Source organism: Electrona antarctica (assembly GCF_951216825.1).
Source record: "Electrona antarctica genome assembly, chromosome: 17".
Taxonomy (NCBI): Eukaryota; Metazoa; Chordata; class Actinopteri; order Myctophiformes; family Myctophidae; genus Electrona; species Electrona antarctica.
Window position 1 is genome coordinate 37,976,859 of NC_136798.1, and position 17,133 is coordinate 37,993,991.

The following is a 17,133-nucleotide window of genomic DNA, read 5'->3' on the forward strand; positions in this document are numbered from 1 at the left end:
GGGGGCAGTGTCTTGAGCGTACAGGGTGAGGGCCCAGGTAGTATAGGGCCGGGCCTTCATTTTCGGGCCTGTTGAGAAGTCTAGTTTTCGCGGACTGCCGGTGACTCGCTGGCGCACTGGACCAGGACTACGGTGAGTCGAACCCTGCATGCACTTTCAATCACAGATAAGATGTGGAAAAAGTGCCCGTAATAATTTTTGGGATTTCACAAAGGTCACCCTAGATATATATTGTCACTGTCACTGTTGCAAAAATTGTGGATGTAAAACAATCTATACTTTATCCCATTTTGGGGCGGGATACCCTTTTGGTGTTTTAAGCATTATGTTATACCTTAGCTATTGAAAAATAGCAGATCTACAAGCTCATAGTGTCTATGAGCTAGGTCTGCAATTTTTTTTAAATCGTGAAAATGTGTCGCAACTTCGCAAGTCTTTGAATATATATTCTTTCACAGCGAACGTGTTTAACTCATATGTGGGGGGTCCCTGCAAACTACATATTTTCAGATGGGGGTCGGTGGCAAATTACATATCATGTTTGGGGTGCTTGACATGAAATATTGAGCACCACTGATATAGAAACAAGGTATTTCTCAGAAAACTCAGGATTTAGAAGACATTTTTTTAATTTCGACGTCAGGCCTACATAAATGGGTTAAAGGCCAAAAAAACAGTCCGCAGTTGTTGGCGAGAGGCACGTACGCGTCGGCCACAGCAGCGGGTCGTGGTTATACAGTAAGCACAAGCTGCATAGCACTTATATTAGTACGTCGATGCTATGACTATAACTGAATATTTGCCAAGTTACAAACACTTCCTGCTTGGTGGTGGACTATCATCCGAGACTGTCCAACTTTCACTGCTTTTAAACTTAACCTGCAGACTTCATCGTCTCGGACTGACTACCGTTCTTTTTTTTTTTAGCTTGTAACATTGTTTTGTCGTTTAGTATGGTGTCTAATTGAATTGTTGTATTACTCTGTGTGCTCTGTTGTTTTATGTTACCCAATTTTTGTTTTGTTTTTGTCGCATTCTGAAATCATTATTTCTGTTACAGTAATAGATAGATTATTAGCACACTTTTTAAGTATATAGATTTGATCTGAAAGCAGCTTTTATACAATCAGTGTCATATCTGACCCACTGCTAGTCTGACTATAAGATATGGGTTGCATATATCTGTAAATGTGGGCCAGATATTGACTTGTTTTTTGCTTCTCTGGGCCACTGTTTCGGACCTGTAATGTGACTCCACATCAGATTTGGTCCATTGTGCAAAAAAAGTACAGTGGGCCTGATCGGTTTTGCACATGTGTACCGGATTTTGGCATATACCTCGGGCCCGGCCCGGATCCGGCCCAATCAAAAAAAAAATTGTTTCGAGTTGCAGACCTGCAGACCGACGACCCAGGCCACCAAATTATTGGCACAGGAATGCAAAAAAAGAAAAGAAATCAAGGCTTCATGGTGTGTGAAATTGATAGGAAATAAGCTATTTTGTGGGTGAACACATTAAATGTTTTGTTCATTCATTCATGCTGTCCCTTCCCAAATAAACAAGTCAATGAAACAAAAATAACGTGCGGTAATAAGCCCTGCCTCTACTGTGTCTACCTCTGCTCAGGTGGGTGTTGTGATTACGTACTGCACGGCACTGTGTATAAAACTGAACAAGTGGACAATGGTATCTAGAGAAGAGGGGGGTGTGTTAGTTAGACAGAGGACAGTCATGATGAGGGCCTCTCTAGACATTATACACCGGCTTTCAAACCCGTATGTGTACGTCATGTTGTTGTTCTCTTTCCTCTCTCCTTCCTCTACTACCTCGTCCTCCTCGTCTTCTTGTGAGTTGCAGGCACCGTTTAATCCCAACAGAATGTACAAGCCCGGAGACTTGGTTCTGGGTGCCGTGTTTGACATCCACCTCTCCTCTGTGTTCCCCGATCTGTCCTTCACCGCCGAGCAACAGGACCCTGTTTGCTATAGGTGAGTATATCACAAAGACAAAATGTTACCGGACCAATATGGCATATTTTATTTGATGGTGTATTTTATTATGTAATCTGCCATATACGAATCTTGGGTGTTTTAGTTCGTTTAGTATTAATTTGATCGTTTGCGAACTGTCATGTCGTCTTTTTGTCATTATTGTCATTGTTTATGTAAAATGTAAAGTGTCCTATAATAAGTCCATTTGGGCTGGGCTTCTTTCGGAAGCATAACGCCTGGCTAAATGAAGAAAAAACAATCAATCAGACAAGCAAGAGAACAGGAACCTTGTTTTTTCATAATTGTCAATGGTCCATACATTTTCAAAACATTTTCCAAAATAGCGGACATAATTCATACAAGCTTTTTGGATTTTTTTAATTTTTATTATTATTATTATTATTAATTGTGTCAGTGCCGAAAGGGCAAACAGAATGACAATTTGTAATTTTCCAATATTCAATGAAAAAAACAAAAAAACAAACAAACAAACAAACAATTGAATCACAATAATTTGCGTGACAATTAATACATTAATAAATGTCAACATAAATGTGTAATCGTGATAGCCCATAATTATCGGATTACCATATCGGATTAGTAAATTCAAGGGATTTGTGTGTGTTAGTTTCTACGTTGACGCGCTCAGGCAGGCCCAGACCTTGGCTTTTGCCATTGCTGAGATCAACGGAAACCCCCGCCTGCTGCCCAACGTGACTCTGGGGTATATCGTCTATGACACCTGTTACACGCTTGCCGTTGCATTCCGCGCAGCGTTGTCATTGGTCAGTGGGAGAGAGGAGCGGTTTCCATTGGCTGAGAGCTGCGCCGGGGCCCCTCCGGTGCTTGGCATCGGGGGTGGTGGCACCTCGGCGCAGTCTATTGCCATCTCTAGTGTGTTAGGTTTGTACAGAGTGCCCATGGTGAGTTGGACACCCTTTTACCATCTCTAGTGTGTTAGGTTTGTACAGAGTGCCCATGGTGAGTTGGACACCCTTTTACCATCTCTAGTGTGTTAGGTTTGTACAGAGTGCCCATGGTGAGTTGGACACCCTTTTACCATCTCTAGTGTGTTAGGTTTGTACAGAGTGCCCATGGTGAGTTGGACACCCTTTTACCATCTCTAGTGTGTTAGGTTTGTACAGAGTGCCCATGGTGAGTTGGACACCCTTTTACCATCTCTAGTGTGTTAGGTTTGTACAGCGTGCCCATGGTGAGTTGGACACCCTTTTACCATCTCTAGTGTGTTAGGTTTGTACAGAGTGCCCATGGTGAGTTGGACACCCTTTTACCATCTCTAGTGTGTTAGGTTTGTACAGCGTGCCCATGGTGAGTTGGACACCCTTTTACCATCTCTAGTGTGTTAGGTTTGTACAGCGTGCCCATGGTGAGTTGGACACCCTTTTACCATCTCTAGTGTGTTAGGTTTGTACAGAGTGCCCATGGTGAGTTGGACACCCTTTTACCATCTCTAGTGTGTTAGGTTTGTACAGAGTGCCCATGGTGAGTTGGACACCCTTTTACCATCTCTAGTGTGTTAGGTTTGTACAGAGTGCCCATGGTGAGTTGGACACCCTTTTACCATCTCTAGTGTGTTAGGTTTGTACAGAGTGCCCATGGTGAGTTGGACACCCTTTTACCATCTCTAGTGTGTTAGGTTTGTACAGAGTGCCCATGGTGAGTTGGACACCCTTTTACCATCTCTAGTGTGTTAGGTTTGTACAGAGTGCCCATGGTGAGTTGGACACCCTTTTACCATCTCTAGTGTGTTAGGTTTGTACAGAGTGCCCATGGTGAGTTGGACACCCTTTTACCATCTCTAGTGTGTTAGGTTTGTACAGAGTGTCCATGGTGAGTTGGACACCCTTTTACCATCTCTAGTGTGTTAGGTTTGTACAGAGTGCCCATGGTGAGTTGGACACCCTTTTACCATCTCTAGTGTGTTAGGTTTGTACAGAGTGACCATGGTGAGTTGGACCCGCTTTTTTTGGTTGTGTGACAAATATACTATGATGTACAATGTGTAGTACTTTTTTTTAAATCTAGCTTGAAACTAAAACATATCGAGAGAGAGAGAGAGAGAGAGAGAGAGAGAGAGAGAGAGAGAAAAAGAGAGAGAGAGAGAGATACACAAGCTCCTGGATGGCGTCCAAGGTGCTTAAGGGTGTGTATTTTGTGTTTATTTGCAGTGAGTGTGGTGTGGTTACATCTATACAGTTGGAGGCCATCGATATTGTCCTTTTCTTTTTGCTGAGGTTTACGTGATCTGCGCAAAAGGACAGTTAACCCATTTTGGGCGGGAACCCCTTTTGGTGTTTTAAACATTATGTTATAATGTAGCTATTGAAAAATAGCAGATCTACAAGCTCATAGCGCGCCACCGAGTGGCGCGCTACGAGCTTTGTAGGTCTGCTATTTTTGAAAAATCGTGAAAATATTTATTTCAGAAAACTGGAGGATTTAGAAGGATTTTTTTAAATTTTGAGGTCAGGCCTAAATGGGTCAAATGATAAGGGACAATATCGGTGGCACCCAACTGTATAGGTGAGTGATGTTGAGCACACTAACAGGTTGAGGAGAGCATGAGAACGGCCTCATCAGTACTCTATCACTATCACCTGCTTTGCTTGCAGGCCGACGTGTGTAAAGAAACACAATAAAACAAAGAGGCTGGTACATTACGGAGCAGATTTGTGTCTTTTTTCAGATCAGCTCCTATGCCATGTGCTCCTGTCTGAGTGACCGGAATCAGCACCCTTCCTTCTTTAGAACAGTCATGAGTAATGCCATCCAGGTGAACTTCTAAGTACTGTGATTGATATTGCATATCACCTCTAAATATAATATATAATAATATGATGGAAGACATGATTAATGATTACTGCGATAATGGTAAGCTATACATTTCATATCCCACACACATACGTAAGGACTCGTGCAACTTTCACCAGCCAAAAGTAGAGTACAGAAGTGCTGACGTGACTCGCTATGAGTATTTTCTCTATGGAGAATAACATTCGGTTTCTTAAAATCATGTCTATAGGCTAAGCATTGTGGTCCAAAAATGAACAAGCTGTTACTAATTTGCCGGCAGTCACATTAGTCATTTCTCAGTGTGTCAGTTGATTCTTCATGTCCATATGAGTAAAACCGCCGGGATCATTTTGTTTATTTTTGATTGTGGGTATTACTGCTGGAGAAAAGATCTTTAAAAAAAAATGTTATTCATGTCCTCACTGTATTGTTTATGCCCTGCCTTTCTTTTCTTTTTTGTGTAAAGCACTTTGAGCTGCATTTCATGTCATGAAAGGTGCTATACAAATAAAGTTTTATTATTATTATTATTATTATTAAAAGAGAATTATTAGACTTTTCATTGGAATCTATGTAGGAGATGCAGTGATTTAGATAGACAGACAGATATACTGCAGGGGAAATTCATTGTTTATTTGCCAAAGGTCAAGGATGTACCACTACGTGAATAATTTAGTTTAAGCACTTGTCCGTCTCCATTAATTTATCCAATCAGGTGCAAGCTATGCTCCAGATTATGAGACGGTTCGAGTGGAGCTGGGCAGGACTGTTGTTCACGGATGATTCCTACGGCCGCGACGCGGCCCACATCTGCCAGTCTGAGCTGGCCCGGTCCGGTTTGGGTTGCCTGGCATACGCGGTGGCTCTGCCCTGGGACAACGACCCAGCCCAAACGCAGAGGATTGTCTCTGTGATGAAGACGTCCACAGCGCGCGTCGTCGTCGTAATAGCATATGGAATCCATATGGTAAAACTCATGGACGAGGTTCGCGTGCAATCCATGTTAATGTATAGGAACTCATAATTATATATACGATATATGTGTGTGTGTGTGTGTGTGTGTGTGTGTGTGTGTGTGTGTGTGTGTGTGTGTGTGCTTTCTTCAGGACCCCAGGAAGTCTAGGAGGCTCTTTCATGTGTCTCTATCTCTAATGGGGTTATTTTAATAAACATATACATAAGGCATCTGAAATGAGTGAGATTGATGCAAAGCCAACATCATTTCATACAAAATGGGTTTCTATTTAATTGCAAAGCATTTTTGTTTGATTGCAAATTAAATTGCAATGCAATTTAACCGGTCTTTCGTCAAAGTAAATGCTCAGTAAATTGTATATAATTATTTACACATTGACACAGGTGGTAAAGCAGAAGGTGACGGGTCTGCAGTGGATAGTCGATACGAGCTTCATAGAACACCCAGAGCTCCAGACTCCTCGCTACATGCCGTACCTGAGAGGCACCCTGGGTATTGCAGTCCGTCGTGGAGAGATACCAGGCCTCAAGGACTTCTTGTTGAAAATGCACCCTGACAATGACCCTGACAACAGCCATGAGAATAGCATAGTGAGTCTTTTGTTTGGTGTCAACGTCCAAGGTGATCTTTATTGTTACACCATGTGTACAGGTACACAATAAATACTTCAGTTTGGCATATATATATTAGTGGTGCTATAACTTCACATATCGATACACATATTGGGCTCACGATATCGATAAGATACATTTATTTACCTTATATATATCATCAGCATTGGCCATCGTCTTTATTATCTTATCTTATCTTATCTTATTTAGAGGTACTTTATGTATAGAGCACTTAAAAAAAACAAAGTTACAAAGTTCTTTACACACACAAAACACACAATTATACAAGTTTGAGTGTGGGACAATAAGTCTTCACTGAAAATATTGATAATATCAGAGAGGGTTGATTCGGTTGTAAAACTCTTTGGCATTACGCTATCGCACGCACGCACGCACGCACGCACGCACGCACACACACACACACACACACACACACACACACACACACACACACACCATAAAGTAAGGACTCCTGTAACTTTCACCAGCCACCAGAGCACATGAAGTCCTGACACGACTCGCTCATCCCCTTGTTCCCGGAAGTATATTCTCTATGGAGAATAACATGGGGTCATCTTAAAATCGTCTCATATAAGCATTGTGGTCCAAAAATATATCTATACATATTAAATACTTTTTTAATATATTGCCATACAGTATGAGGTTATGACGAGGTTATGACGATACTTATCGTCATGTTTTAATAGTAGTTGCTTTGTTTTGTTTCTCAACTGATTCTGACAGGACATCAGGTCTACTAGCCAGGATAAACAAATCTACCCTAATCTGCTCACTGCAAATACCCTAAATTTGCATTAATCCAAGATGCCACCATTGACGACCTATTATAAGGCAATATTTAAAAAAAATCATTATGCTTTAAAGGACAACTTTAGTTTTTTTCAACCAAGGTTCATGTTTTAGGTTGTTATTAGAGAAACTAAAAGATGAGTGTTATTTTTGAGTGGTGCAAACCACTCCAACAACTGGCTTTGTTTGTACCCGTGTATGTTTGTACCTGTACGTGGGGCCCAAAAGAATGAGCATGGTTACTATGGTCACTGACATTACGTCAGACCACAGCTGATCAGGCTATATAAGACCTTGCACCACTCAGTTCACACGGGTGTGATTTTTTTTTTCATTTGCTGCTTTCTTTCGTTTTAGGGATTTTAGCTGTTTTTGACAGGGGGCGGAGGCATTCGAGCATGGGGCTAAATATGTATTTTTTTACAACATTTTATAGCGATTTCTTTTTTAATTATTTACTATAGTCCTAATAGACCCCAGGAAATTACATCTGGCCACAAAAGATCACGAGATCTACTGAATGTGTCAAACTGACATTGAGCATATGACACACAGTGTGGCTTCCCCCCAGTAGGCTACCTTCACATTCAGTAGATCCTGTGATTTTTTTGTGGCCAGATGTAATTTCCTGGGGTCTATTAGGACTATAGTAAATAGTCAAAAACAGCTAAAATCCCTAAAACGAAAGAAAGCAGCAAATGAAAAAAATATAACACTCATCTTTTACTTTCTCTAATAACAACCTAAAACATGAACCTTGGTTGAAAAAAACTAAAGTTGTCCTTTAAAGGAGCATTCAGTGATTTGGGTGATTTGGAAAAAACCACGGTCTGCCCCGGTAACAAGATGTGCACATGCACGCACTACAGTGGGGGAGGTACAACAGACCAACAGCACGTGCACCAAGGCCCGCCCCACTCGATCATGATTGGAGGAAGGCCCCTCTCATCCTGATTGGATGAAGGCTTTGCCACCCAAAGCCCAAACCGAAACTAGGGTTTTTTGACCCCAGGGGCTCACTGGGGACAGGGAGGAACTCCTTATGTGGTCAGCACACTTTATAGTAGGGAGGATTGTCCTGAAAATAAGAAAAAATAAGTGATATTTGAATTAAGTGATATCACTGAATATACCTTTAAGTAGCATGTGACGTGTCAAATGAGGGGATTGTCATGATTCTGAATCTATTCCAAGCATTCGTTTTGCACAAAAAACACTCCTTGGGCTAAAAAACAGCCATAGCCGTCATCACAAATGTGATGAGGTCAGCACATTTTCGGGGCATTTGGGTAAAATGTATTCCAACCTCTGTCATTTATTTATTGGACTATAGCCCAATACACGGTGACACGTTATGTTGACACCGTTGACACAAATGTAACACCGCTTTAGTGTCCCAAATATATATATTGTGACTCTTCTTGTGCCTGAACAGTGTTTTTGCCAAGCCCTTGTGCACCTTGACTGGACACCTGATGTTACTATTCTCATGCAAGACCTCTGAACAGTGTGTGGGGCACGTTTTGGATTAGGCGTGGCACCTTGGGGCCCTTAGCCAGGGGTGTTTCTCAAGCTTTATACTTTGGCTAGTTCGTTATATTGTACCTGGGGAAGAAGCTCTTTAACAGTATACTACCAGTGGTATTGTGACTGTCGAGCCACTTTCCATGTGGTATCATTCTGAAACAATCTGTGGTTGGGGTGACTGCGATCGTTGAAGATACCGACAGCTTTGCTGACGCAGCATTCATCATGTCTTGGTCGCAGCAGGGAAGATCACATCCGCTGGTGTGTTCAGACGTCCGCAAGATAAATTGAGTTTTTAATAATATACAATTTCAACCTGATGTCTGTTATTACATTTCTGTTTCAGTAGTATCATGTTTGTGTCTTAAGGTGAGGCAGTTTTGGGAGCACACATTTCAGTGTAAATTTGCACCCCTTCCTTCAGAGTGGGTGGATGTTGGTGGAAGGCTGTGTACTGGACAAGAGGACCTAGGAACAGCAGAAACCACCCTGTTGGACGTGTCCAACCTCAGGCCAGAGTACAATGTCTACAAGGGTGTGTATGCTGTGGCCCACGCCCTCCATGACATGTTGCAATGTGTGCCAGGAAGAGGGCCTTTCATTGGGGACAGCTGTGCCAGTTTGCAGTCAATACAGCCATGGCAGGTGCGATATTAAATTAATGAATGAATAGGCTATAGGCTAAATATGACATTGGTACAATGTTTCCTTCAATGGTGATGAAAATCACTGTGCAGTTCTATCCAAGTCTCTTTTCTCTTTATCATATTCACCATCACCATTTCTAGCTCGTGTATTACCTGGAAAAGGTCAACTTCACCACATCATATGGTGATCAAGTATTATTTGATGAGAACAGTGATGGCTTATCAATCTGTGATGTCATGAACTTGGCGTGGCTCCCTGATGGAAGCGTAAAGGTTCAGAATGTCGGTGTGTATAAGAAGTTACCGTCAGTAGGTGAAGAACTCATCCTTGATGAAGACAGAATCTTCTGGAACTTTGAAACCAAAAAGGTCACTTTGGCTTTTTCTAAAATCCAATTGTTGAGCTCACGATGTGAATGTGAATTTAGTTTAGACTGTAAATGAGCAGTTGTTTCTTAACTCCGTAGCCTCCTCGATCAGTGTGCAGTGAGAGCTGTTCCCCTGGAACCCGTCTGGCCAGAAGGAAAGGACAACCTGTCTGTTGCTTTGACTGCATTGCTTGTTCTGAGGGAGAGATCAGCAATGAGACTGGTAGGTGTCAATCATGTAACCAGGCCTATGTACAGTATAGCTTATCTTTAGGCTGATACTGCACTTGTATACCCCGTTAGATTCTACAGAGTGCACCAGCTGTCCAGAGGACTTCTGGTCTAGTCCCCAACGTGACAACTGTGTCCCTAAGAGCATTGAGTTCCTGTCCTACCATGAGCCCCTGGGTATCTCCTTGACAACCATCTCATTGCTAGGCACCCTCATCTGTGCCATTGTCCTGGGAATCTTCGCCAATCACCGAGACACACCCATGGTGCGTGCCAACAACTCAGAACTCAGCTTCCAACTGTTGCTTTCACTCAAACTATGTTTCTTATGCACACTTCTGTTCATTGGCCGCCCCAGGCTCTGGACTTGTCAGCTGAGGCATGCTGTATTTGGGATCAGCTTTGTGCTGTGTGTCTCGTGTATCCTGGTAAAGACCATGGTGGTGTTGGCTGTGTTCAAGGCCTCCAAGCCTGGGGGTGCAGACATTATGAGGTTTTTCGGTGCTATGCAGCAGAGAGGAACAGTTATGACTCTTACTTCCATCCAGGCAATAATCTGCATAGCCTGGCTTGTGTCTGCCTCACCAACTCCTCGTAAAAACAAACAATACCACAGTGATAAGATAGTCTATGAGTGTGACGTGGGATCAACAGTTGGTTTTGCAGTGCTACTAGGTTATATTGGTTTACTGGCTCTGCTCAGTTTTGTCCTTGCATTCATGGCAAGGAATCTTCCAGACAACTTCAATGAAGCCAAGCTAATCACTTTCAGCATGTTGATCTTCTGTGCCGTGTGGATAGCCTTCATCCCAGCATATATCAGCTCTCCGGGCAAATATGCAGATGTAGTGGAGGTGTTTGCTATTTTAGCATCTAGTTTTGGCCTCTTGGTGGTGCTGTTTGGACCAAAGTGTTATATAATCATTTTGAAACCTGAGAGAAACACTAAGAAGTCCATCATGGGTCGCGGTGCCACCAAGATGTAAGCAGAAATTCAATGTTAATATATTTTCTTATCATAGACTGGAAAAGAAACATGGGCGAAGGGAGCATGATGTCAAACATTTCATTGTGTTTCAATGTTTTGAAGCAAACAGCAACCAATGTGCTATTGGTATATGAATAATGAAGGTAAGTGAGGCTTGGGTCTGCACTCAGTAGAATCCAATCACAAGCCCCAAAAGCATAGTCTGCTTTTGACTATGAAAATGTTTACTAAATCCAAGTGTAAAGTCAAGACAAGTTCCCAATGACTTCAATGGAATTAACATATTTTGCAGCTGGAGGAAGCTAGGGGAATCAGCTCCAGCTGTTGGGCCATTAATCACAACTGCAAGGTTAATTGTTTACTTCCACATTGAGTTCATTTTCAAGAGCTAAATTATGCTGCCTGCCATGTTGCTAACCCCTCCTGCTTCCCACTATAGGTTACAATTTACAATTTAGGCATTTAGCAGACACTCTTAATCCAGAGCGATTTACATTAAGCAATAACAAAAACAAATAACAAAAGCATGGCATACATCACATATATAAAAAGTAGTTATCATGACTCAAGCGTAAACTAAGAACGTAACAGTGGAGTATCTATGTGAACTATACATACTATACTATATTATATATTATACATGTGTACTATAAAGTGCTATGACTACATAAAAATGCAATTCTAGTGCTGTCTACGTAACAAGCTATAAGTCTGTTTAAAAATACTATCTAAGTCTACATAAAGTGCTATCTAAGGGGGCTAGGCTAGGGCAAGTGCTACGGGCCATGGTGGAGTCTGAAGAGGTGGGTTTTCAGACTACGGCGGAAGATCAGGACTGAGGCTGCAGTTCTGACTGTGATGGGAAGTGCATTCCATAGTTTTGGAGCCAGAAGGGAGAAAGGTTTGGGACGTGTGGAGCGTTGTCCCGGCGTTTTTAGTGAAGGTACCTCCAGCTTCCTTGCGATGTGGAAAAGATGTGGAAAAGATGTGTGCATGACCATTTACTCTATAATGCATACTGCAGGTAACAATTATGCATGCAGGCAGAAATGTATAGATTACCAAATTTAGGCCCTCATTTATCAATTGAGTGTAAATTCTGCCCCAAATTCGAGTGTAGGATTCGTAGTACACCCACGTCGGGTCGGCATTTATGAAGTGATCGCAGACAGCTGATCCTTCCTAATTTCATTCCTAGCAGTAATAAATGTGACGGCTGAAATCTATCTGGCACGCCCTGTGAAATCAAGCCTCGCCCTCGTTTTTGCGACATGAACAACTGCAATACGACCTGGAAACCATGGATACAGGAAAAACTTGCTGCCCGCCTCACCCCCCTCTCTGATACACACACACACACACACACAGACGCACGCACACGCAACTTGCAAGCCCAACTAACTGGTGTGTTGTATCTTAAATAAATAAAGAACGAACACCTGCATGAATTAAATAAAGCTGTAGGCCTCCTACCCTGTCTGTTTCCCTCTCACCTCGCTTGCCTTTCTGTCATGTCCACGCACGCACCTCAAGGCTACATGACACATTGCATCGCCATGAATGGAATACGTTTGTAGGCCTATAATAATTTTACCCATTCGTGCGCAGTGCACGGCGAAGGTGATCAGTGAGACTGCGCACTGCTGTGATAAGTCCTGTGGGTGAGTGATGCCTGCATGAGAGATAGGCTACCATGTCGTCAAGGCAGTCATAATCAACGTTTATGGAGTGATTTGATCATTGATGAACGAATCATAAACATATGGATGAAGGTTTGCATATATGTGCTGGGCTGGCGACGCACGCCACGGCCCCATCCTCCCGACACCCGAAAATGATCTCGCTTTTATCTGAACTGTCAAAGCGCTTATTTAAATGGTGAATGATTAAGCCCCTTACGCCTATAGCCTGCTACAATTGCAAATAGGCAAGCTGTATGATTGTCATTGTCACTTGGAAATAAAGGCGTGCAGTCCATGTGCCTTTTTTTTTATAATATCACAGTGATTCTATAGGCATCTGATGTCACGCTCATGCCGCATGCGATGCGCTCCCAAATCATCTCACAAGTGCGCTCGCATAACAAGGCCAGTAAAGCACTGTTTGATTAAGCACAAACTAATACATTGTAAACATGTTATATTGTTTTTAATTGCGCGATTTTAATTACTTGTAAAGTTGGAAAGCTCTCTTTTTCTTTTTTTTTTCTTTTTTACATGTATATACATACAGTTTTATATTAACATTTTAGGAGTGAAAACATATGTTTAGATGCCTGTGACAGCGTGTCAGCAGTTCAGACAATGCTGCTCCGCTGTTCTACAACAGAAAAACAGGTGAGGACAAAGCGTACGACAGCACCCGACCAGACGTGATTTTTGTCCTGGCTCAAGTTCAAATTCATGCTTTGGCGCAAATCGTAAAAATCGGTAATTTCGGCATACACCCATATTTTGGCGTACGCACGGTTGATAAATGAGGGCCTTAATGTTTTGTGTACCTGTTGGCCTTCCATTCAATCTAATTGAATGTCTAGTCAGCAACCTTTCACATCAATTTGCTAATTCTAACTCTTCAACTGTCAATCTAACAGCTGACACCCTGTAGGCCTAGTATGATGCCATCTATGGAAGACTTGTGGAATCGTGAATATAGTCCATATAGCCAATAATGCAATATTCTGTCAATAACTACACTATACATTAATAGGTCACTGTTTATTTGGGTCTCTGTGTTAATTTGATGCAGGTTAAGTGGAGACGTATTGTCTGGTCAGAAGTGCTTGGGTCTGAGAGCAAACACCTCAGAGGTTCTCATGAAGTACCCTGTGGCTAAAGCTTTGTTATACTGCTTGGAGCTTGGTCACAGGTGTGAATCAAAACACACAGTGGGACAGCCATTTGTTGTCTCTCTGCCATCTGGTGATCTGTATGTTAATTTTGACTCCACCTCTGAATTCAATTCTGTACTATATCATGTCATGTTGTCAATGTGAAAATCATCTAGTCTGGGCTGGCTACGGTCAGTCATATGGGGCCCTGAGCGCAGGCTCAGGGTCTAAGGCGAAGCTATTCTCTCTGTATTTGTACTCCTGCAATAAATACTACTCCGATGGGATTCCAGTTCACCTCTCTGTCTGCGTTTCTCCGATCCGATGCTTTTTGACGAGGTTTTTCACTACTCTACAAGTTTGCGTTAGCCTAGTTCATCTCTCTAGAGTTTACTACGGTTTAGTGAGTTTTAGGTGTGAAAATACACCACATAGATGGATGCCTTGGGAACCCGGTCCTGTTGGTTGGGAGTGATTTTCCTAGCCACAAGATACCACATGATGTTGCCCTGAAACCCGGTGTCTTTGGTGCTTCCAGCGCCAGGCAGCAGAGGGCCAGCGGGGGCTTTTTGGATATTTCAGTCTAATTTTGGCGGTTGGAGGTTTGTTTGATTTTTCGGCGAAACGGCGTTCGTCTGCAGCGGGAAGAAGTGGTCTTCTCTTCGGATGGGGAACAACAGCGCGAACGGTGCGCTCCGGATCTCTGATGGACGGCGGAGTGCAGACCTGGACTCGGCGATGGACAGGAGTGGAGCAGCCCTCCACAGCGCGTCGACGGGGATCATGCTTCTCTTCAGGTCTCGGCGGGGAGCAGCGGATCTCCAACCCGAGGGGGACGTCTCTTCACGGCCTTCACCGAGCAGCGGACCGAGGGGGTTCATCACGGCGTGCGTCGGGAGAAGACGGATCAGCGGGGGGTTCATTTCATCAGCGGGGGTGATCACGAACGGCGACCACGGGTTCATTTCATTATTCAGAAACAGCGGATCTGCAAGCTCGTTTTGCGGCGTTTCTTTGTTTCGATGGGGCCTGTAGCTACACGTGCGTTCATGTTTTTCTTTCCAGTCATTTATGTGATATTTCATATTCATATAATGTCTGGAGGGGGGAGTATGGTGCTGTGTTGGATGGGACAATGGGAAGCAGATCGACGGCGGTGCGCGGGAACGTTGCAACTTTCATGCAGCTTCTGTTTGACCACGCATGGCTAAAACGGACATTGAGGTGAGAACAATGAGAAATGCGACATTATAAGAAGTTTATTAATAACAGATGGAGAGATTCAATAGTCTTTATCTGTATTCAAAAAGTGTGTCTAAATGTGAGTCTATTCAGCGTATATGTAGGCATATGTTGATGTTTGTGTGTTTTGTCGAATTTAAATTAGTTAAGAAGTTGATTCAAGAAATAGAGTCTATGGGGTAATTTGGAGAATGTTTAAATAATTTTAGCTTTATTGAGATTAATTGATGCTCTGTGTCAGACGAACGAGATCCCGTTTGCCACTCTCATACGCTTCAGTATAAAATCGTCTTAGAATTAGTAGAGCTGATTATTCTTTTCTCGTGTTAAATTTAGTTTACGATAATGTCAACTAGAGGCAGTTAGGGTGCCACGACGTGCAAGATTTCTTTTGTTATTATTGAGAGAGCTTTTGCCTTTAAACGTGAGGGAGTTAGCGTTCATCAAGTAGTTACTTGAAAAGTTAGGGTCAGGATAAGTAACGTAACCCGATAGTACCCTGGGTAAGTTGAACTGTGACTTGTTAGTCTGAAGCAGGAGGTGGCCTCTGGCTAGGATCGTATTGGCATCGGATCTTATTTTGTCTCACTCCTTCCCCGCATCGCGCTCACCAAGCCTTTGAAGGAGTAGTTTCAAAATATGAATGAATTTATCAAACATGTCCGAAAAACGTATTTGAAAATGGATGTTATGACTATGTTTTACTCTTAATATCATATTAAACTGGGTGTTTAGTTATTAAGATTGAAGGCCAATAATTATTCCAACAAAAATGGGAGTTTCAAAGTGAAACAAAGGGGTTAAGACGAAAGTGTGATTTTAATGTCAGTATATGTTTAAAGTTTCATTTCTATCATTGATCGATAAGGTTATGTGAAATTCGTTTTAAAAAAGTGATTTGAAGTTACAGACAGGGTATTGTGAGTGTCGTGAAGTGTCGAAAAGTGATGCTAGGTGTACATTGATGAAATTGTAAGGATGTAGAAGAAGAATCATTTAGAAGAACGTAAACATGTAATTTGAACCAGTTGTAATCATTTTGGGAACTTTGTGTAATGTTGTCATTTGTTGTTGTTTTTCCTGATGTGTGTTATAGGCTGTGATGGAGTCAAAAGGGGGGTGTACTACAGTTGAATATGGACTATATGTATTGTTTTGTATGCCAATCTTGTGATTGTCATAAGGGGGGAGTGTGGAATCGTGAATATAGTCCATATAGCCAATAATGCAATATTCTGTCAATAACTACACTATACATTAATAGGTCACTGTTTATTTGGGTCTCTGTGTTAATTTGATGCAGGTTAAGTGGAGACGTATTGTCTGGTCAGAAGTGCTTGGGTCTGAGAGCAAACACCTCAGAGGTTCTCATGAAGTACCCTGTGGCTAAAGCTTTGTTATACTGCTTGGAGCTTGGTCACAGGTGTGAATCAAAACACACAGTGGGACAGCCATTTGTTGTCTCTCTGCCATCTGGTGATCTGTATGTTAATTTTGACTCCACCTCTGAATTCAATTCTGTACTATATCATGTCATGTTGTCAATGTGAAAATCATCTAGTCTGGGCTGGCTACGGTCAGTCATATGGGGCCCTGAGCGCAGGCTCAGGGTCTAAGGCGAAGCTATTCTCTCTGTATTTGTACTCCTGCAATAAATACTACTCCGATGGGATTCCAGTTCACCTCTCTGTCTGCGTTTCTCCGATCCGATCCGATGCTTTTTGACGAGGTTTTTCACTACTCTACAAGTTTGCGTTAGCCTAGTTCATCTCTCTAGAGTTTACTACGGTTTAGTGAGTTTTAGGTGTGAAAATACACCACAGACTTCTTGTAAGTGACTATAGGTGTTTTTTATCTTTAGCATCTTTTATAGAGCAATGTGCTCTATAAATAAAGTTGGATTGGATTAGCACATTAACCTTCTGTAGATGAGCATGTTCAGGGTATAAAGAGTTGTTGAGACGACACCTCAGAAAGCCTTGGGCCCAATGCTTGGAGAAAGGATCTATAGCAAACCAGTCTGTTATCCGTTTTGATCGTGATCTTTCAATAAATCTTTGTCAGTCCTTCATCTTTGTGGAACATATTTTCCCCCCT

The 17,133-nt window shown here is 42.3% G+C and overlaps 2 protein-coding genes across 2 annotated transcripts in view; both read left to right on the forward strand.

The window, feature by feature from the left end:
- LOC306941099 (nuclear factor 7, ovary-like) overlaps positions 1–17,133 on the forward strand; it is a gene marked incomplete at both ends in the record, with an annotated part of 275,860 nt that overhangs the window by 210,984 nt on the left and 47,743 nt on the right. The gene's annotated exons all lie outside the window — the stretch shown is intronic.
- Positions 1,880–10,962, forward strand: LOC306940529 (extracellular calcium-sensing receptor-like; the record flags this gene model as incomplete). Its single annotated transcript, XM_079525627.1, has 8 exons — positions 1,880–1,989; positions 2,642–2,915; positions 5,522–5,773; positions 6,166–6,274; positions 9,155–9,375; positions 9,519–9,569; positions 9,845–9,968; positions 10,049–10,962. The coding sequence occupies 8 exons, from the start codon at positions 1,880–1,882 to the stop codon at positions 10,960–10,962; spliced, it is 2,055 nt and encodes a 684-aa protein (XP_079381753.1).